The sequence below is a fragment of the Gavia stellata genome, chromosome Z (assembly GCF_030936135.1).
Source record: "Gavia stellata isolate bGavSte3 chromosome Z, bGavSte3.hap2, whole genome shotgun sequence".
Lineage (NCBI taxonomy): Eukaryota > Metazoa > Chordata > Aves > Gaviiformes > Gaviidae > Gavia > Gavia stellata.
Window position 1 is genome coordinate 41,477,480 of NC_082637.1, and position 22,888 is coordinate 41,500,367.

A 22,888-nucleotide genomic window follows, 5' to 3' on the forward strand; every position below is an offset into this window, starting at 1 on the left:
CTGCTCAGGATGAAAAGACTTTCTTGCCAGGCATACAGTATGCGTGATTAAAGCCGTAACAGTAATGTTTACAAGCGTACAAGGAATAAACATATGGTGTGTATAATAGAAATGTTAGAAACCAATCCTGTGTAGGTGGTTATTAAACATACATGTTGCATTAAATCCTGTCAGACCATGTAACAAGTTGAAACTTACTGTTACGGTGGTTTATACAAAAGGGGACTGGCACTTAGATCGTCAGGTTCAGATGGACTGAAATAAGAAGAAGGAAGCTGTTTTCTGTGCTGAAACTTCAGCCTTAACATCTGAAAAGAAACAATATTCTCACGTCTATTGACATGTGAATTGCTTTCCACAAAATTTGACCTTCTGATGTTACTCAAATGACCTGTGTTGTGTATTAGACTTACTGAAGCTTAAATTGCTCTTGACTATGATTTTGTTCTATTTTAGTTTGAAGTTTGTAGCCTATTTAAAATAGCTTTGCTATTGCTTTGATATTTGCTTTGCTATTTTAAATAATAAAAAATAATAAGAAATAAATATATTTAAACTTTGCTATTTTAAATAAGAACATTCGCTTGCTTTTCTGTTGTATCTTACATGGTACTGTGAGCTGAATAAGTAGTATAGTGCTGTCTGTGTAACTAAACAGGTGAAGGCACCAAACTTCATATTCCAGCTGCCAAAGAATTAAACAAGACTACTGCCAAATCAGTAACGCAAATATTTTTGTATCCTGTCCATGAATTCCTTCAGAGATTCTTATTCCCCACCCTCCCAACAAGACTCCTTAAGAGCATGTCTTCTGGGTTTTATATAATTTGAGTTTTTAAAAACTAACTTGCTTACAAATTTTTCTGGAATTTGAAAATCATTAGATTCCTCTAATGCCTAATTAAAGAAAATAACTGGAGTTGGGAAATTGAATAGTTACGACAGGCAGATAGAGGAAACATCAGAGGAGTTTATCTATAGATGTCATTTAAAAGGATAAAGCTAATTGACTTAATCAGCAAAGCTGACCAAATGCTGATGTGCCTCAGTGTGGACTAAATGAAGCTAAAAGCTCTCATGAGAATAGTTTACTCAAATGAAGTAACTTGCTATAGTTACAGGTGTTGGAAGGAAAAGACCCTCCATATAACATCTATCTCCACTGAATAGAAGGTACTTAATCAGTCTGGAGTCTGATTAGGGGTGTGGAGAGCATTAGACTACCTAATGCCATAACAAAATCCCTAGTCATTAACTTCCAATCTATATTTAATAGAGAATTTAACATGTTCTTTGGAAACATATTTTCTTGCTTATTATTATGGCATTAGATACACTGTGAGGAAAATATATCCTTTCATAAATCGTTTTAAGTACTGTGGCTATAACTAGAATAATATCATTCATTATAATGTCACATCATCTTTTTAAAATAGACAGTTTAACTATTCAAGAAAGCAGCATACATTTGACTTTTTCAGTAAAACGGTCTTCTAAGAAATCTTTGCAAGATGGGTTAAATCGTAAGTAGAAGTCAATGGTTTAATGCCTGCAAAACACTCACTGTATTTTTAATGATCCCTGAAAAACAGTGTGTCTGTCTAGTCTAGATGTTTATTTTTTTTTTACAGGGCTGTGTAGAACAAGATGAAATATTTACCTTGTAATACTGTTGCCTGAGCTTGTACGCTAACACGCTGACTAGTCATCTTGTCAGCCAGCCGTGGGGAATTGAGCATCCTCTCACCTCGTGAAGAAAAATCAGCAGGGAGCTCGGAGGGCAGAGGAGAGGCAGCTTTCCTCTGTGCCCTGTGCTCAGCACACAGAGCTGATGAACCCGACATGCATGTTCCTAAAGTGCCTGGTAGGGCATATGGAATCTAGGACCCCGACCAGAACCACCACGAGACCCTTCCAGTGTTAGTAGAGAGACTTGTTAATTCCAGAGCTGCCCCTTGTTGAATTTAAGAAAGAAAAGCAGGCCCCCCAAAGGTGTGCCCTACCAACAGGTACCATGCCGCCTTTGGCTTGTGACTTGGTGTTTCCATCCTCCTAAATGTAAACAGGAGGGAAAAATGCCGGACGTAGTGTGGAAGCGATGCACCTGTCGGTGCTGTTGGACTTCAAGGAGGAACAAGTTTTATTACTGGGAAAGTACTAATTTAGTTCTGTAGAACTACTAATGTAGCTTAACGAGAAGCCTCCTGGCAAGATTTTGGCAAGATCTAGACACTGAAGTGAACGGGTGGTGTAACCCGTCACGTTTAAGCACGGTATAGCTACCTACCCCTTTCACGCGCCGTGCCTGTTCCCCAGTTCACGCCGGGCACCTTCTTCGGCTCACGCCTAGACCAAAACTAATTTCGCTGTGGGATGTGAGGAGCTTTAATTGCCACCAGGCACACAACGCTCGCCCGACAGCCCCCCCGGCGAGTGTCGCCCACCACCGCTCCTGCGACTGCTCCTGCGGGCGCCGCTCCCTTCCCGGCGCCCCCGCCCACCGCCCCCGCGGAACACGCGCCGCTCGCCCCATCACCCCGGCGCCGGGGCTCCCCCCGGGCAGTCCCGCGGCCGCGGAGGGCGGGCGGCGCCGCTCCGCCCCAGCCCGCCTCCCCGACCCCCCCGCGGTGTCTCGGCAGCATCGTTAAAACTAAGAGCGGCGCGGAGAGGCGCGGGGCGATCGTCGGGGCCCAGCGGCGCCGCGGGCCATGGGGCAGAGGCGGCGGAGCCCCGGGGCGGCGGAGCGGGGCTGTGCCGCCGAGGGGGCGGCGGGCGGCGGCCGCGGGCGGCTGGCGGAGTCCTGGCGGCGGCTGAGCTCCCGGCGTGGCTCCGCCAAGCGCGGCGGACCCTCCGCGCCCGCGCCGCCGGTGAGTGCCCGCGGCCGGGACCGGGACCGGGGCCGTGGCCGGGGCCGGGACCGGCACCGGACTCCTCCGTCCGGGCACCTCGTGAATCCGCGTGCTGGGTGGGGGTGGTGTTAAGAAACCTGTTGCACTTTGGGAGGAAGAATCCCCGTTCCCATGCGCTGAATCCGGCTTTGCAGTTGTGACAGGTGCAAGTCTCCTGTTTTGCTCTCTGTGCGTGTGTGTACCTGTGCGGGTGTATTCGTCCAGCGCAGCTCCGGGGAGCGGAGCGGCGCGGCTCCCGGCGCGAGCGTCGGAGCCGCCCGGGAGCGCAGCCGGCGTGGCTGGAAAGTAGCGGCTTGAGACTTGGGCTTGCGTTGTGCAGCGGGGAGGAAAGCGGCAGCTATCATAAACGAAAGGCTGGAAGGCACGTAGAGTGAAAACATGCGCTTGGGAACCAGAGGTTTTCTTCTTGGGAAGGTGTCTTCCCTGGTGGTGTGTCTGCCTTCAGCCGACTGGGTGGGGTGTGTCAAGAATCTCTGAGGTGGATGGACAGACATCTTGATGAAGATGCGTGCCACAGCATAGATTACGTGTCAGGAAAACTAACGTCTTGGCAAGATATAGAGGGAAACTGAGAGAACAAATTGAGTATTCAAGCAGCAGAAGTGAGTGACATTTATTAGAGTGCTTGACGGTCTTCGTTGGGATCAGAACCCTGGTGCTAGGTGCTGAGCAAACACAAAGATTTTGGATGAACTGCTCACTGTCCAAGTGCAACCTCAGTCCTCATGTATTTAGAAACAATGTTGTGTGTTCTTACCGAAAGCTGACTTTCTGAGGTCTGGAGTGATATGCATTATTAACAGATCAAATGTATTGTTTCAAAAAGAAACATAAGATTTATAAGCTTTTGAGCTGGGGGGAAGATGCCCACAGGTTGAATGCCAGTTGGGGAAATAATGTATGGGTGAAGACACCTGCAGTAGAAAGGATGCCATGGCAACAAGAAAGCATCAGAGAAAGTAACAATATTCTCTTATGGAGGGGGAAGAGGAGGAGCATTGCATTCATCTGTACCATGCTGTAGATTAAAATACTATAATTTAGGGGATTTTTTTTTTCAGAATACATTAACTTCTCTTTGTAGTAGGTGCCTTAAATTTAATCCCCAGGTAAGGGTTCTATCACCAGAATTCATCAGAAAAATGCACAATGCATTTGAGGATTGGGGTTTTTTTGCAGGGCTTGTTGAGTTTCTGTTGTTCCAAATGAAGTGGTTCTTGTGGCTTACAGCAGAGATGAATTGTTACTCCAGGCAGAATCCTGAATAAGATTCAAGTTGCACGTGTTTGGCCAGAATTGAAAGTCTGCGTTAATCTTTGATTAATCTTTACATTTTCAGAATCTTTCTGAATGGATGAGTAACTTGTTCCTGTTACCTTCTCTAAAGCAGTACTGAAGTGGTGTAGTTACACTAGTGGATTTGCATTACACTTAAACTACTAAATTCTGTAAAATGCAGGACAGATGGGACTGGTTGATTCTGCATGTTTGGTGTTTTTTTTTTTTTTAATTTGTGTTCGTTTTTTTTATAAAACTTTTTTTTGTGAATGGGTAGCTATTATTTTGTGTTTTCTTCTTTTATACACTTCTCTTTTTTTATAAGAGAGCATAGGATTTCTGAAATCATGTTTCACTAAGAGTAATTCACTTGGGATCACTTTCCAAAGCTATACCAGAACATACTAATCCTTAAGGCATTTCCCACCACCACCTTTCTTTTCCTTCACCCTTGACCCCAAACAATCCCTGAAAAAAAGTGTAAGATTTAAGTTCTTTTAGCATTAGCATTATGGCCTCCCCCCAGCCTTGCCTCCCTGATTGTGTTTTTCTTCTAGTAACTTATGTTTGTCTGCCACAGTTTACTTTTTAAAGGTTGTCACTGGTCTGATGAGGACTTTTGGGGGTCAGTGCTCAAGTAGGAGGCTGGCACAAGTGACCCTGTGCACGTGGGTGGTTTTTTTGCTCATGGTTCTTCCCTAATCTTGTCTTAATACCATTGTTCTGGGGCCTCAGATGACTTCTGTGCCTTTTTAATTAAGAAAGGCTACTTTTGGTCAGTGTTGTTAATCGTCTGGAAACTGGCCAGGATGCGTGGACTTGATTTCTTTCGCTCCTTAAGCAGGCTAGTGTAACAGCCTTTTGTAATGTGCCTTAGGGGAGAGCCCAGTGCTGTGTGCAGACAGAAAACTTACAATATCACTTCTTTAGAGCAATCTATGGGGTTTAACCTATGTGACAAACTTACTTCTTTAAAACTGAGATTTATGTAAAAGAAAATGCGGAGTAACCTCTGTGTGTGTGTGTGTGTGTGTGTGTGTGTTTGTGTGGTGTTTGTTTTGCATAAAGGGTTTCACCCGAATGTCTTTAAAGGCATTAGGTAGGTGTTCTTGTGCAAGAAAAGGAAAATTCTGCATTTTGGAGAACTAATTTCCTCCCTATTAAGGCTTGCTTTAGATTTTCTGTCAAATGCGGAAGTTTTAAACTAGTAATTGCACATTGTGGTTAGTGAGAAGTTATGTTACTTTTCTGTATCCTTATTATCAGGTACTGTTTACCAATATCTGAATTTTCTACGCTTCCTTTTCTTCACATTGTAGAAATTGTGGATCCTGATGTTTCACACTTGTTTAATGAAAAAGGAACAAGTAATAATCCTAAAAGTTGACTTTTGTTTTATTTAATTGTTAATTCCCGAAGAATAATTTGTAGTCTTCTTTCTTTACCAAAAGAGGTTTTTTTATTTTATTTAGCTTGTTTTGATATTAGTCCTTGAGTGATAGAGAGGGAGTTGTTTTATTGGCAGGAGCTGAGGAAGGGAAGGACATTTGAGTTAGAAAAGATTTGCAAGAGCTAACATTGACTAGATCACGCATGTGGCTGCTTCTAAACAATCTCTAACTTTAAAGCTGTTATCTTTGTTTATAATGTACTGACCCCGGTTACATTTTCACTAAAGCAGTTACATATTGAGGGACTGAAGTACGGCTATTGCTTTAGAAATGAAGCCTGTTTCGCTGTTTTCCTCTCTCCATCATCTGCTTGTGTAACTCTGGTAATGGAAAGCTGAGTGGGAACCCCCTGCTCAAAATGATGAAAGTTTTGCCATTCAAAATGACAGATCACATTTTGGATCATGTTAAATTTCTGCCCATAAAGAGAAATGTCTGGCTTCTTTCTACCAAGATCTTGAGTGTCATTTGTACTTAATGGCCTCTGAATTATATGAGTTTTTCAACCCATTTTAACCAGGGGCTGCACAGTATAGTGTTCTAGTTTAGTAAAAAAGGAGCTAAATGGCTATTCTGCTGTACAGTTTCTGATTGCAGCAACTTTTTTTCTTTATTGTTCGAAGATAATAGGTTTTTCTTATTGCTTTTGAGCTGAATTTTCCCACAGGATATTTACAGTAGCTCAGAACAAAAATGACAAGTGAGAAATGCATGAACACCTGAAGTATAGCTTTTCTCTTTTATTTTGCTGTGGCATCAATGAAATTACAGCTGTGAACCAGGTCATTGTTCCTGTCCGGGAGACTGAAAATCAGATGGGCAGATTACAAAAGGTTGGCAGGGAGAAATCAGCCACCTTATGGCAGAGCTGAGCTATAGTTACATGTGTATGTGGTTGGGAAACAGTATATGTACAGTAGTTGTCACCTAGTGGGTGAAGAGCTGGATTTCAGAGTGACTTGTCGTGGCGCAGATTAGGGGGCCTTGAACAAAACTTAGCTTGCCCTCTGAGTTCCACATTTATGAATATAAGAAATCAGCTGTCATTTTCTCTTTCTCACTTATTGTGGAAAAAGCACCTTTGCCAAGAGGCTGGCCAGCCTGGTGAGGAGGCTGTTAAACTAGGAGTGACACAGGAGAGAGATTACAGCCCAGAGTTAAGTGAGAAAATGGTGGGGCAAGGGCAGAAAGCCAAAGTGCAGGGTGGGGGAAACAAGGCAGAGCTCGGGCATGTTAAAATGGGACAAAAGGACACGCACCTCCAGGGTGTGTGCATATGTACTCACAGCCCGAGAGCTGAGCAGGAGGAACAAGGGCTCAGCGTGTGGTCATAGAGCTGCAGCATCGCTGGGATACCTGTGATGTGGTGGGACAGCTTACGTGGCTGGAGTGCTGTGACGAATGGAGATGAGCCCTTCAGGAGAGATAGGCAGGGAAGAGGAGGAATAGGACTGTGCTCCACATGAAGGAGCAGCTCAGGTGTGTGGGACTCAGGTCTGGATAAGGGCTTGTGGGTCAGAGTTAGAGGAGAGTTGGCTAAATGGGACACTGTGGTGGGATGTGTTACAGACCACTGACCAGGGTACAGAAGTAGATGGAGCTTTCTCTGAAAAACCTGAAGAAGTCTCTGTGTCACAGACCCCCATCCTCATTGGGAAGGTCAATGTTTCAGGACACCAGCCATCCAGGAGATTGCTGGAGAGTGTCAAGGATAACTTCTTGTTATTGAATGGTTCTCCAGTCCTCATGCAGCACACCGTGCAGACCTGGTCCGTAGAAAAGCTGACCCATTTTGCTCATTCAAGCTATTACAGGATTTTCTTCCAAGGAAACAATTCTATTCACCTTTTCTTCTGGCAAGCAGAAACAATGTTCTCATGAGAACTTCTTGCTGCACTTTTAGGTGAAGACAAGGCGGTGCAGGTGGTGTAATTGCTGGTGACGAGTGGGAGCTGCCCGCAGGCTCCTCCCTTAAAATTAGTTGGCTGAGTTTGTCCTGTGGCTGAGGAATTTGTGCAGCACAACACATCCTGAAGACCTAGTCATATGTGCAGTGTGGCACAGCATGGGCCAGGGTGTACTCAGGTTAACTGGTATGTGGATCACTGTCTCCTTGATGTGCAATGGTCTCCCTGTCAGGATCACTATAGATGGAGAAGGTGGTACAGCAACAGCAGACACAGATAAGGCAGGTCCTCACCACCTTGTTTGATCTCACCAGCAAGGTCTGCCAGTCCTCTGTGCTCAGTGATGGGGCTCAGTGAGGAGAGGAGCTACCAGCTGGGGATGATGGTCGAGTCAGGGATCACACAGGAGCACTCCACGCACACATGTCTTTGGGACCTGTCAGGCTGCACCCCAGGGTGCTGAGAGAGGTGGCTGATGTCCTTGTGCAGCTGCTCTCCATCAGCTCTCAAAGGTTGTGGAGAACAGGGAGGTTCCCAACAACTAGAGAAAGGCAAATGTCACACGTGCCTTCAAAAAAGGGCGAAGGCCCACCTGAGGAACCACAGACCGGCTGGCCTTCCATCAGTCCCAGGTAAAATCAAGGAGTGAGACCTCCTGGAGCCCACGTCTGGGCACAGGAGGGAGAAGACAGTGACGGGGAGCAGTTGGCAAGGATTTACCAAGGGTAAGTCATGCCTGACCCACCTGACTGCCTTCTGCGACAAAATCGTGGGGACTGGAGGAGAGCAGCGGATGTCACCTACCTCTTCTCTGGCCAGGCTTTCGGCACTGTCTCCCCCAGTATTCTTGTACCTGGGCTGGGACATTACAGTCTGGGAGGGAGGACGCACAGGTGGGTGAGGAGCTGGTTGGGTGGTGGGCTGACAGGGTGGTGGTTATGGATCGGACGCTGCCCAGAGGCTGGTATCGAGCGGGGTCCCGCAGGGTCTGTGCGGGGCCTGTCCTGTTCAGGATCTCCACCAGCGACCCAGAGGAGGGGATGGAGGGCACGTGCAGCCCTGGGGAGGGAGCAGCTCTGGGGCATGGCCCAGGCAGCAATGAGGGCCAGCAGTGCCTCTGGTAGTGTGAGCAGGACATGGCCCGAGAGCCAGGGGAGGACGGGGACTGTCTCCTCTGCTTGGTGCTTTGTCAGACCCTGCCTGGGTACTGCCTCCACTTTGGGTCCTGGTGGGAGGTGAGGGGAGGCCACTGAGGTGAGGGGGCTGGAGCCTGTGCCCTGCGAGGAGAGGCTGCAGGACCGGGGCTGGTTCAGCTGGGAGGAGTGACGGTTTTGGGGGCACCCAGCGGAACACCTGGCACCAATGGGAGGGGACGGAGGAGACGCAGCCAGGCTCTTCACAGTGGTGCGTGGTTGGGAGGGTGAGAGGCAGCAGCACAGCTGAAACGTGGGAGGCTGAGTCTGGAGATAAGAAGCCTTTTCCCCAGGAGGACAGCCCAGCGGTGGAGCTGGGGCCTGGGGGGGGTGTGCTGTCTCCATCCTTGGGGTTTCGGTGCCCTGACTGAATGAAGCCCTGAGCAGCCCGGTCTGACGCCCCAGCTGAGCCTGCTCTGGACAGGGGCTGGGACTGGAGATCTTCCCAGGTCCCTGCCAGCCTGAGTTACCCTGTGATTGTGTAAATCAACATTAAAAAGTCCTCTGAGAATTAATTTACAAGATGCACACTAGCACATCGAGTAACTCTTGTCTATAAGCTTAATAACTTACTGAAAAACCTAGAAAGTGTACCAACAGTGGTTATCAGAAGTGAAAACACACTTCTTAAGAAAAACAAAAACAGTAGTTCTAGCCCAGGGCAGGGACTGCTAAAATAATCTGACAATATTGTAAAATAGAAAGTAACACTTTGCCTGGCCATTCTCCCTCCTGCACCAGTGGGAGGGTGCACCCCTCTCTCCCGCAGCCCCCCAGCCCAGCACCAGCTCCTCACTGCCTCCTCCAGCTAGGGGATTTAGCTCACAGGAGCTAGGTAAAAGCAGGTGTCTGTTATATTTGAATGTAACACTTTTCTGATGGCTTTGTTGTCTGGAAAGCATAGCAATAAAAGATCCATTTTGTCTAGCTTCTCTTTTAGGTAAATAACTGGTTTTTTTTTCTTCATTTTGACATTTATAAAATGGTTTTTTAAAATATTTTATAGCATATATAGTGGAGTGTTTGGGGTTTTTTTAGTTTGTTTCTGTGTGCTGTGGATGAACAACACTTTTTCTGACTGCTTATTTGGATGGAGTAATAACAAAGCCAAAACCAATGGCTGTTTATACTTCAGATTAAAAGCAGTTTCCAGCACCTCAATATGAGGTTGCTTTGTTAAGTATCTATCTTAAATGTGTTGTTGCTTAGTGTCTCCTGCAGTGGGCTTCTGGTGAGGAAACCTGTCAAGAAACTTCTTATATTAGACCAGTCATATATTTATTGTCTGGACAGCTGATCTTGAGTTTGTTCTTTTACTGGTGGGGAAAAAAAAAAAAATATTCTGTGCATTACTTCTTTGGTACATGTGTGGACTAGTCTATTAAGTAGTGCAAGAGCTGGATTTTAAAGGTTAATAATTCATTATGATTTTAGGGATCATGTTTTTATTAGAACTGTCACGAGGAAAATGTTTTCGCTTGCCTGTTAGGATTCTTGTGAAGGAGTTCTCTGTTGTGTGGACTGAGTTCTGTCTGATGCTGGAAAAACATCCATAATCCTCTGTTATTAGTATGAAGTGACTTTGAAATTGCTAAATTTTGTGCTGAAGGGAAAGCATCAGATTTTGGACTTAAATAATTCTGGAAGATGGTTATATTAGACAACCTTCAGAAGTCCCTTCCATGCTAAATTATTCTATGACTGTAGCTTTTGAGAGTAGTACTCTGTACCTGATAGAGCACAGTGTGGTATAATTGACTGCAGTCATATGTGATGCAAGTCACTGCAGAGCTAGGATGTGATTTTCAGCACAGAAGATGAGGAAAACAGAAAAAAAAACACCCCAAAACCATAAGAAGAGGGGAAACAAATTCTCATTAAAACGACAAAACAGAACAATAGTTTCATTTCCACAACTTTCATCTGTTTGTCTCCCCTGAAAACGTGTCAGGGGTTATTACATTGAAGACATTGCATCTATGAAAATACCAAGGACTGAAGTTACCTTGCTGTTTTTCTTTCTTTCTTGTGGAGATAATAATTATTAATGAACAGTCTATTCTGTATCTGAAATCAAAGTACCTGTATTTCAAAAAGAGGTGGAAGTTTAATAATTAGAATGATAGTGTCAAACTCCATGGGCAGAATTTAAAAATTACTAATAATTGGGGATTTCTGGCTTTATCTCATTTACTTCTTTGGGGCCTGATACTTTTTAAGTGGTGGCTGGCCTTCCTTTTTAATAAAAGGTTGATTTCAAACTGAACATCCAGAATCAACAGACATCTTTTAAAATCTTGAGCACTTCTAATTGTTCACTGTGGGTGAACTGGTAGTCTGTGAGTTGGTGATGTAGAGGTACTGTTGTCCCTGACTACCCCACAAAAAGCCAAAACAGGCCCCTGAAGACTAGCTTTCCTATAGAACCTTTGATCTGTTATCTATTCCGTACATGTGCTCAGGTCTTGCCTGAAAATACTGGATTTCATTAAATAAAGTTTTAAATTACAAACAATGATTTAGGAGTAAGGTAAAAGGAAACCAAGCAGTGTGGGGAGATGAGAAAACCCTAGACTTATGACTAGGAGTGTGAAAACTTGTATCTAGATCAGGAGACACATTTACCTTCCACAATCTGTTTTGCAAGTGAGATCTCTGTGGTCTTTTGATTTGTGTGTTTGGGTTTTTTTTTTTACTATTATTTTTTTCACCATAGGAAGCAACTACTGTGAGGCATGCATGTAGGCTTTTGGAATTCACCTGAAGGTTATGGGATATTCTTTTATTTATCACAAAATAATAACAGACAAGTACCTCTCAAAGTATCTGAGATATTAATATCAGTTAAGAAAGCAGGAGCATATTTTTAGACACAACTTGCACTTTTTAGTCTAAGACTAGCTGGAAAGTGATACAAGTATCCTATTATAAACTATCTGCGGTGTATCTGAAAGCAACTCTTTAGAGACGTATATTTAATACTTTTGCTGAAGCAGCACTTCAACTATCCTGTCACATTTCAAAATGAAAATGTGAAAAAAAACCCCTCTTAATCTTTTCCTGTACAAGTAGGTTTTTCCTGTTCTTCTTATGTAGTTTTTGCTTTTAGATAACATATTTGCTTTAATGACATAATGGAAGTGTTGTGTAAAGAATATACCGAGTAGGCAAACTCCTGTTGCAACTTTTTGAAGTTTGCCGTGAATTGCAGAGAAACTGTCTTGTTATAAAACCCTGCAAATCACAGGGAATGCAGAGGTACAAGGAGAAAAAAATTAAATATCATGTCTAAATAATCAAGGAAATGAAAACTTTCTGCTACTTTTTGCCAGACTTTAAGTGCTTGCTCTCTGGAAATAAAGTGTAATGAGAAAATGTATCTGATGGTAATGTGCTAATTTGTTATAGCTATTTATTCTGTCTCTATTTCTCATTATTTTCCCTGAATGGTAATAACATGATATTTACTGTGACTTTTCAGCATCTTACTCATATATTTAATTATCTCTTTATGAACACACATCAGATAGTTTTTATTTTTAGTGGCTGGGCTGAGCTGGTTTATAGACCAGCTCAGGAAAAATTTAGATCCTATGAAGACAGGTGAAGCTTCAGTGATGTAGAGTATTTATACTTAATCCTATTATACATTTAAGATCAAGAATAAATGAATGGAGAAATATGTATATATATATATATTTATGTGTGTATATGTATTTCTCAGTCTACTGGAAAATTAGTTCCAAATCTAAAACTAAGAAAGGCAGAGGAAGTTCCTGAGAGCAGAAGCTTATGTTTGGCTTTACAAATGGTAGCTATTTCAAGTTGCTCGTGACATTAATACTGAAATATTATTCTATCCGTAGAAGGAGTGTTAGCAGTGTTAACTGAGAGTTGAATCACACAAGCTTCTTCTTTGTAGTTATCATCTTCTGCATGTTTTTAAAAATTAAAGACACAGTTTGCATTAACTGACAGGTCTTATGTATCCATGTACATGCTCTGAAAATTTTAGCTATGGAACAATAAAGTCTGTGAACTTCACGCTCTTTTGGGGGGTTTTGCTTTCACAGAATCACAAAGGTTGGAAAAGACCTGTAAGATCATCAAGTCCAACCATAAAAAACAAAAACAAACAACCCAACCACACACCCACAAAAAACCAAAACCACCCACAAACCACAAAACACACCACACAGCTCCATGCCCATCAAGCCACATCCCACAATGCCACATCCACACGCTCCTTGAATACCTCCAGAGAGGGTGACTCTACCACCTCCCTGGGCAGCCTATTCCAATCTTTCACTACTCTCTCAGTAAAGAACTTTTTCCTAATATCCAGCCTGAACCTCCCCTGGCACAACTTGAGGCCATTTCCTCTAGTCCTGTCACTAGCCACTTGAGAGAAGAGACCAACACCCTCTTCTCTGCAACCCCCTTTCAGGTAATTGTAGAGAGCGATAAGGTCTCCCCTCAGCCTCCTCTTCTCCACACTGAACAACCCCAGCTCCCTCAGCCGCTCCTCATAAGACTTGTGCTCCAGACCCCTCACCAGCTTCGTCACCCTTCTCTGGACACGCTCCAGCACCTCAATGTCTTTTTTGTAGTGAGGGGCCCAAAACTGAACACAGTATTTGAGGTGCGGCCTCACCAGAGCAGAGTACAGAGGCACGATCCCTTTCCTACTCCTGCTGGCCACACTGTTTCTGATACAGGCCAGGATGCCGTTGGCCTTCTTGGCCACCTGGGCACACTGCTGGCTCATATTCAGCCGGCTGTCAATCAACACCCCCAGGTCCTTTTCTGCAGGGCAGCTTTCCAGCCACTCGTCCCCAAGCCTGTAGCGTTGTCTGGGGTTGTCGTGGCCAAAGTGTAGAACCTGGTACTTGGCCTTATTGAACTTCATCCAATTGGCCTGGGCCCATCGATCCAGCCTGTCCAGATCCCTCTGCAGAGCCTTCCAACCCTCAAGCAGATCAACACTCCCGCCCAATTTGGTGTCATCTGCAAACTTGCTGAGGGTGCACTCTATCCCCTCATCCAGATTGTCAATAAAGACATTAAACAAGACCAGTCCCAAAACTGAGCCCTGGGGGACTCCGCTTGTGACCGGCCGCCAGCTGGATTTCACCCCATTCACCACAACTCTCTGGGCTCGGCCATCCAGCCAGTTTTTTACCCAGCAAAGAGTGCATCTGTCTAAACCACGAGTCGCCAGCTTCTCCAGGAGAATACTGTGGGGAACAGTGTCAAAGGCTTTGCTGAAGTCCAGGTAGACAACATCAACAGCCTTCCCCTCATCCAGTAGTCAGGTCACGTGGTCATAGAAGGAGATCAGGTTGGTCAAGCAGGACCTGCCTTTCATGAACCCGTGCTGGCTGGGCCTGATCCCTTGGTTGTCCTGCACGTGTCCCGTGAGCACCCTCAAGATGAGCCTCTCCATAATCTTCCCTGGCACCGAGGGTGAAGCTATCAAAACTAAAGGCTAAACCTGGACCTTCTTCATGAACAAGCAGAGGGACTGTAATAATTCTGTGGACTTAATAGCCTAGTATGTCCATTCTCTAACTCTAAGCACAGACCTCCATTAGTATTCCTTGCTCCTCCAAAACATGCCCTTATGCTGACCTACAGGATATTCTGGCACAGGGCTCTTACCTTCATGTTGAGCTGTTATTCTTTTGAGTGTATAAAGTCATGTGGGAATGTGAAGACGGGTCCTTGTACCCACACTGATGCCTTCTTCACTTGACTACTTGGTGTGCTGAAGATGCTAATGGGATCTTCTCTCTATTTTAAGAGTAGATCTAAGGAGAATCTATCCTGGAATGTTGAAATTACTTTCTTGTTGGAAAAGCTGAAACAGGCTATATAATATGATGTTTCACTATTTGCTCTCATTTTTTCTTTTCATTTTGAAGAGTTTTTATGGAGAACCCAAATCTGCAGTAACTTTACTTCTTCAGTTTTCTCTGGTTCTTCAATGTAAGCCAATCTTTGCTAAAGGATTCCCAAGCACCAGAAATTGTTCATGGTCAGATCTGCTCTAGGGAATTGCATTAGTGGTCCCTCAAGAGAAGGGGGGGAAAAAAAAGTGAATGAAACAGAAAAGGATCAGTGGCCACTGTGTGTGACTGGATGACTTAGAATTTCCAAAGGGGCTGGTGGGAAGCTTTGGATCTCAGAAAGTTGTCATAGGAAATGAGTAACGCTGTAGTAATATCAGAAATTGTGAATGAAGCTTGGGGACAAGTGGAAAGCTACCGAGGCAACAAGGCAGGTAAGAAAGAAGGATTTTAATGAGCTTATCAGTGAAGGTAGATGCAGTGAGGTTCACCTCACAGAATTAAGCATATTTGTTCTCCCGTTCAATTATCAAAATTGTCGCAGGGCTGGATTTTGTTCAATGTAACTGTTCCGGAGATGATGACCTTTTGATTTTAGGTGTGCTTTTTGGTTTGAAGAAAATATTTCCCTAATGTTTAGGTATTAGAGTTTTTTTAAAAGCTAATATTAAAAGACAGCTGTCAGTCATTTACACTGACAACAGAAGGACACAGATACTGTGTTGTATGAAAATATAATTTTATCAGAATTCAAGCTTTCAGCCTGCATGGACCAGGACTACAAAGGCTCAAATCCATTCCTGGCACAGTGCAATTGAAGTTGGTGGAACGTGCCCTGATGCTGAGCATTTAAAACCTTTAAATATAAGAATGTAAAAGTATAGGGATACAAGAAAGCGTTTAAAAGGTCACAGTCTTAAAATTAATTCATACAAGCCATTAAGAAGGCAAGCCCCTTCATTATGATTGTTCTTTGTCAGTAGATTTGACAACCTGACTAAAACTCCCTGATGGTTATTTCTCTGAGGTACTGAGAGGAATTCAGACATGTCCTATTTCACACTATTGCATCAATTGAGTTATGATGCAAGTACAGTAGTAATAATTTGTCCCTATGTCAGTGCTGGAGTGTGACTGTATAGATGCCAATTCACGTTCCAAGTAGGTTGGCACTACTCAGACTGCAGAATGAGTTGGTAAAAATCTAAGCTGAGTAATTAAGAAAATGCAGAATACAATAGGTGGATTGCAGTGCGCAACATTCTTAAATGATGGCACAGTAGAAAGCAGCAGTTTTGTTAACTGAGACACAGTACTGTTGCTCACATGATTTTTCTGCATTAGTTAACAGAGGGTGCAACTAGCAAAATACCGAAATTACTCACAGAAGGGTATTATTCAAAACCTAATCAATGACTATGCATCTGTTAGTATTAATAGAGTCTCAAATAAGGGACGAATTTTGAGTCGGTAAAGAAACGTGATTTTAGTTCATCAATTGTTTTTCTCATTGTTGTGAACAAGATGCTTCTAAGCTACAGAGCTTCTAAGCTAACAGAGATGCTGTTTTGGATTTTGTTTCAGTACAGACACAAGTTCATCACTGCAGACCACATAAACAATGACTATGAGATATAAACTAAGCGTAAGTCACTACTTGTGTCTCTTATTTACCAACTGCTGCATTGCAATTTGTTTGTGGTATCTCAATGGGAAAGCCATGGCATAGTGGCAACTGTACAAAAATGTCTTAGCTATTTCTTCAGTTTTTTAAAAGGGGGAGAGGGTAACAACCAACATCCTCACTGTTGGAGGGTTTTCTCATTTGAAGAGAAACTTAGGATGCTTTAAAGATCCCTGTGTGCTGTGACTTAATTTGGCTTAAGAAAAGATGCAGTTCACCCAGCTTCTGCAGATTGTTCTCTGCACTCACCTAAATATCCTTATGATTCTCTTGGCTCATCTCTTTGTCCCACTTTTCCTGTTTCATCAGCTGTGGGATTGCCTGAACCTCCTTTTTAGGAGTTAGTTGTATCTAAAGCTGTCAGATTTTTCTTGGAAGTCAGTGGTTTACCTGTGTGTGTGTCTTCCCTGGACAGTCCTCTTTGCTTGTGTTAACAGTTCTATTCTTTCCCTCAAAGACTTTCTGAAACATTGAGACTACCATCTCTGTGCATATTTTTCTCTTCCCACTCCAATTTTTATATATATATATATGTATATATACATGTAAAGTCTTTTTGAAAGTTGAGTCATAAGGATGTGTTTATATTGTGCTATTTTTGGAGAATGAGCATAAGTATTACTATACTGAAAAGCACTGATGCGCTCATCTCACTTTTTCATTGGGTTTTGGATCTATAGACAAGTACAGAATCCTTGAAGCAATGATTCTGCATTGCGGTTGATTCTGTATCTCCTACCCACTATTTTTCTTTTGGTTCCCACAGCCCTTCATCCTTTGTTTTGACTTCTTAGAAACAGCAGTGTGGTTAATACTATGATGCCCAGACTGACTGTTACCTGGCTCTTCCTGAGTCAGGCAAGTTAGAGCGTGGGCTTGAGCTTAGAGTTGTCTCAGACACAGCCTGCTAGAATTGAAAGGGCTAATGAGAATATCTGGTACTCCTCTAGATAGTCAGGGGTCTTGTGACATAAAACAAACCATTTAATGTTGAAACTAGAGGCGAGGCTTAGCAAAGGTGCCTGTCCAAATTCGTGTATCTGTTTGGCTTTTGCCTTTTTTTTTTTTTTTTTTAAAAACTTCTGGCAAAGATTAGAAGACGGTCATGGCAAATTTGTATAAGGACATTTCCTAGACCATTTCCAGCTGCTCACTTGGCATTATAACAGGATAGCAAAGTGATTCTGATGCCTGGACAGAGATTGAGATAGTCTCTGATAGAATTAGTCTCATAGCTCATTTTATTTAATGTCATGATTTTGAGGGTAATCTTTAGCCTCATGCTGAAAATATCAGGTGTATGCCATTTGCATAAAGGTTAAAATATTTTTAATTTCCTGGAGGCAGTGACTCTGAAAAAAATGAAATCATTCAGTCTTCTAAGAGTGTTTTTCTTCACTTAATAATTTTTTTTTCTTCGCTAGAAAGCTATAGCTAATTGTGCCTCCTGTGCTAATGACCTTGCTGAGTATGATGTTGTCATCATAGGCAGCTAGGGAGATCACAGTTTATAGCTAGTGGCTGGGGTGTGTGTTCCACTAACAGCTGCATATCTCATTGCAGAATGTGTTCTAAAGAAGGAACGCTTCAAGTCAAATTAAGAAAGGTGAGGATATTTCACTGTTCCAGTAATCTGACTAGATGAGATACCTACACCTTTATAATCAGTAGATTATAAAGTACATTGGGAGTAGGGTCTCCAATTCATTGTGTGAAAATCCGTGTTTTCTTAATTCAGTTTATTCATGTCAGAACTTCAGCTGCTGCAATTGCCAGACCTCAGGATCTTAATGTTCCCCGTAACTAGAAATCACTGTTTTGCTGTCAGATAGGGAAGGTGGTTATAAGCTGTGAAAATCAGCTGTTAAAAAGTTGATTCTGGTGGAATCAACTGTTGTACTGCTAGTGTGATAGATGTGTATTTATGCACACAACACTCTTAACATCGGTGTTAAGAGCTGGTAATAGATACACAGCTGAATTGGTGCATAATGAAGTGGATATGGAAAGTATAGCTAACGTGTATCTGGGCATTGTAAATAAGTCCTCCACTTGCCTCCACCTGCCCTTGTTCAATGGGATTTGTTGATTTTTCTGGTATTTTCTAGATATCCCATAGCTATAGTTCCAAATGTACTGTTGAGTGTTCAGAAATCCAGCTATATCTGGTGTACATGCACAGATAAGAAATATAGCACATGCACAGTAGATCTGATAGGTCTAGAAAACAAGAGTTTGCAAAGCTGGCTTGTACACGTGTGGTACATCTGGTATCTGATGCACTTGGACTGCTGCAGGCTTGCACACATGTACTACACACAGAGCGCATTAACTGTTTTCTTCTTGAAAATCTCACAGTCCAGGACAGGACTTCATCACAAAAGCTGTAGCTGAATTAATGAATTCATTAATTAACTAATCCACCTAGAGGACTCCCAGATTTCTAGATAGAAGAGTTTGTCCTAAACACAGTCCCCTATATTACTGTGGTTTTAAAGCAGACACTTCTATCGAGGTGTGGCCTTACTGCTTTAAGAAATGGAATATGATCCTTACAGATTTTCCAGAGTTACTCGTCAGTATGTTTGGAATTTTTTTCAAAAGGAAACTTTAGAGATAAAAGAACAAGACTTCACTTCGAGATGAGCTTGCTGTGTATAAATACAACTCTTTTTTTTTAATTTTATTTTAGTAACTGTATAAGACTTCTGCATTTGATAAAATATGAGTATTGCACAGTTGAAGAAAACACTTCTATGACTTTCTCATACATGCAAGCAATGAAGTAACATGTTTTCACAGGTGCAGTAGGGAACCTAAATATATTCGGAACAAGATAGTAGTATATTTATGTGGAAGTCAAAGCAAAAAGGAAGAAAAATCTAAACTTTGTTGAAAAACTTAAATTGTGTTTGCCGCTTGACTTTTTCACCTCTGATGGATACAATTGCTTTTCACATTTAAATAAAATCTTTGTGCAGTTATCAGCATACTTTTAGACACTGATGTTGTCCATCTTCTTACATGGATAGAACCAAGTCCATACATTCCCCAGGATATTGGAGAAATATTCAAAATACCTGAAATACAGATAAATGGCAATGTCACAAAGGTATGTGTTTGAAACAGTTTTAAGACTATATGCTAAGTAACCTGGCATAGCAGTGATTTGCAAATAATTAAGAAATATATAGAGGTAAAATTGTGTCCTGGTAGTAAGAAATTCTTTCAACACACAAAATCTTATTGAACATCTTCTTTGTTTATGTCAGAAGTAAGCCACTAGGAAACCTCTCTTATGACTGGTTATACTTAAGGATCAACAGTGCTGAAGTCTGGAAAGATATAGTTCTCACAGAAGAAGGAACCTTTTGTTTGTTCTTTCCCAAACTGAATTTTAAGCAGTGACTTGGTGTATTCTGAAATACATCCTATTGTTTACTCTAAAACTCCTGGAGGGCTAATGGTGATATAGAAGAAATAGGACATTTTAAAAGTCTCTTCCAAATAAAAGAGGTTTTTGAGGCCCTGTTGCCATAATGTAGGCAACCTAGGCCTGCTTTCTTTTGAGTTCTTAAGACTTGCTCTGAGACATAAGGGTTATAGTTATAATTTCAGGTAGTTTAAAGATCAAGACAAGCACCATTCACTACTTTCAAGTTGCTTTTAGAAATGTTTTTGTGCAGATGATCATTTGCTTTTTCTTTGTCTGCTTCAGCATGGTACCAGGAATGTGAGAGGTCAGAAATTCTGACCTAATCATTTGCCTTGTTTCAGTGCAAGAGAGGTCAGAATGGAATTGCTAAATTGTTACCCCCACTGAGGTAGGATGAAATTGAGAAAGGGAATAATCATTGGAATGTATTTTAAAGCATAAAAAGCCAAAGAGGATTTTTGCAGAGTTCTTAAACAGTCAGTACATTTGAACTGTATAGATGTTACAGAAGTATATAGGACTTAATTGAAAAGAAGCGCTTAAACAAAAAGTCACTCTTGGTATATACTGTTGTTAGTATTTCATTTGTAGCCTTAGAAGTATTTATTACAGAATTTCCATCGCATTTGGAACCTGTCGGCAAATGCCAACAACAGAAGGAAAAAAAAAATCCAATAAATCTGTTCCTAACACATAGTTAGGTCTGCCCTTTAAAAAAATGTACTACAGCATTTGGGAGAGAAAAGAAACATAAAAATTTAACCTTTTTGAAGGACATGTCTTATCACCATTCTTTTTTCTCTGAACAAAGAGGACTGAAATTTTTGTTTAACATAGTTGTCCACTTGCCAGACTTATTGTGGGATGTGCCTGGAGAACATCAGCAATAAAAAATTGAAAACTTGTATTACTATTGTAGAGAAACACACAGTTCAGACATGTATAAATGTGTACAGGCTACAGTCTACCTATTGCAGCAAGTGGGCTTAGAAATGAAAATTTTGTAATCAAAAAGGAACTCAATGCATTAAGTCAAATATTTAGATTCTTAAATTCTGAATCAGAGTTCTTTATGTTAGAATGAATCTTACTTGAGTGTGTGCAGCGCAAAAGTGTAAATCTGATGACTTTTGTATATCACATAGAAATTTCCATTCAAATGTAATTCCATTTGACAGTATCACATAAGAACTGATTAACAAGCATGACATACAAGTTTAGATTACAGCCTGTAGTAATAAAAAATTTTTTTTCAGCCTTGTTGGAGAATACCTCCTGCCTTGCAAATAAGTCTTGAACAGAATCCTCAGAAAGAGGGCAGAAGCTGAAGATGGTCTGGCTAAGCTGCAGGGGGGAACAAGTATTAGTCTTTTGGGTTTCAAGGGACCCTGTGTGCAGAATATGATTTCAAAGCCTTTTTCCTATCATTTCTTTTGAATGATTTGCTCTTAAGAGTGCTCTACAGGTGCTGGAGTTCCACTGAGCTTCATTATGTTTTCTGCTAGGTTGTTTTCTCAGATAGTAATGATTGATTTCATGAAGTTCTGTGTGTGGCCACTGCAATTCTTGATTTAACCTAAATAGCATGGACTACTTTTTGCGTGCTGTCATCTCCACAAAGTCTTCCTGCCATGACACTTGAAGAATTCCAATTCTTCTTTAGTTGCATACTCAGTGTGATACTACAAGTCAGTTGGGTTGCTTTTGCTCAGCCAGGATGGTATATGGAAGCGAAGCATAAGACTGGTATGTTGGTAACCAGGCAATTAATAATAGGACCTAAACACTGAGAAGGCAGAAATCCAAAAATTATTTGCCATTTCTGGATTTGGCTATACTTTATGTTCTCATATAGTTATACTATGTAACTATACAGTCTATATTGTACAAAATTTGCCATTGTCATGTATACTAATCCTGGCATCATGTTAGGCATATGTATCCTTGAATGCCTGGGGCTGTTCTAGATATCCCAAGAGAACAAGGGCTGGTGCACAGGAGCGTGAGAGAAACGCAGTCTAGGCTTCTCATTTGGTCTTGGATGGATCCAGTAACAATCTAGAGGTAACTTAGAAAATTTCTTGTCATTTCCCAGTTCACATATAACTGTGCAATCAAGCTTTAGCAAATTTGTAGCTGTTTGTCATTTTAACAGCTACCCTGTGATTCAGCTTAGGCTCAAGAGCTCACTTGCACAAGCATGTTTTGGCCTGTTTGGATGCTTAATTTAAGTGAATGCCTGTTATGATTAGAGATGTCCTTTAGAGGCCTGCTAGAGGACATCAGCTGCTGAGAGCTTGTTTAATGTGGACAGAACCTCAACTAATTCCAGTGTTGACTTGTATGAGGCAAAAACTGTAGTTTTATGGAAGTGTTAACAGAAAGGTTGCTGACTAGATTTCAATTCCTCTGAGAACAAAAATTTTAAGCAGTATGGGTTTTTTTCTGTTTTTTAACATTTGAGACTAACATCGCCTCTTTCCTTGTCAAAACTTAAGTTCCACAGTTCAAATATGAAACCAGAGGGGACTGTCTTTCATTTTGAAGGCTGTTTATGCCCTTATGGTTATTGGCCCAGTGGTCTGCCCTGAAACCAACAGGGGACCAGCATTCATTGAAAGCATGGAAGGTGTCTTCTGCATTGCTCTGTCTACTTCCCCATTATTTTAAGTGCTATATTATGACCCTTCCTTAAGTGTATTGATAATCATTTTAAAAGCAGCTGGGTATTTTGCATGAAGTGGTTAGCAATTATTCTCCTCAGTTCTACTCTAAATTTTTATTCATGGTCTTGTTGACCTATTTGTTCTTGTTTTGGTGTCAAACCTTAGATGAGATAAGGGTTATCCTGTTGGTGTTACTAGAAAGTGACAGCCAGAAGTTAACCTAACTCTCCTCTTCAAATGTCTTTCTCCCTCAACAGCCCTTCTCTGTGCTTACTCTAAAAGAAGCAAATATTTTTTTCTTTTTTTTTTTAAAACATAATTGGTTAAAGACTACAGGTTACTGCTACAGAATTCCAAAATTTCTTTCTCTCCTGGAAGTATATTTCTTGATACAACCTTGATACAACCACTTGGTGGCATATAGCCTTATCATCTAATTCCTCTTGTCACTTAACAACTGTTGAGTGTATGATCTTGCCTTTTGTACTATGAAATGATCTTTCTTCTGTTGGCTG

At 41.9% G+C, this 22,888-nt stretch overlaps 1 protein-coding gene across 1 annotated transcript in view; it reads left to right on the top strand.

The window, feature by feature from the left end:
• Window positions 1-2,708: 2,708 nt before the first annotated feature.
• The window catches only part of TRPM3 (transient receptor potential cation channel subfamily M member 3), a 446,509-nt gene continuing 426,329 nt past the window's right edge, over window positions 2,709-22,888 (top strand). The window contains exon 1 of the mRNA XM_059833677.1: window positions 2,709-2,867. Coding sequence (XP_059689660.1) covers window positions 2,709-2,867 — 159 coding nt within the window. The remainder of the gene's footprint in view (window positions 2,868-22,888) is intronic.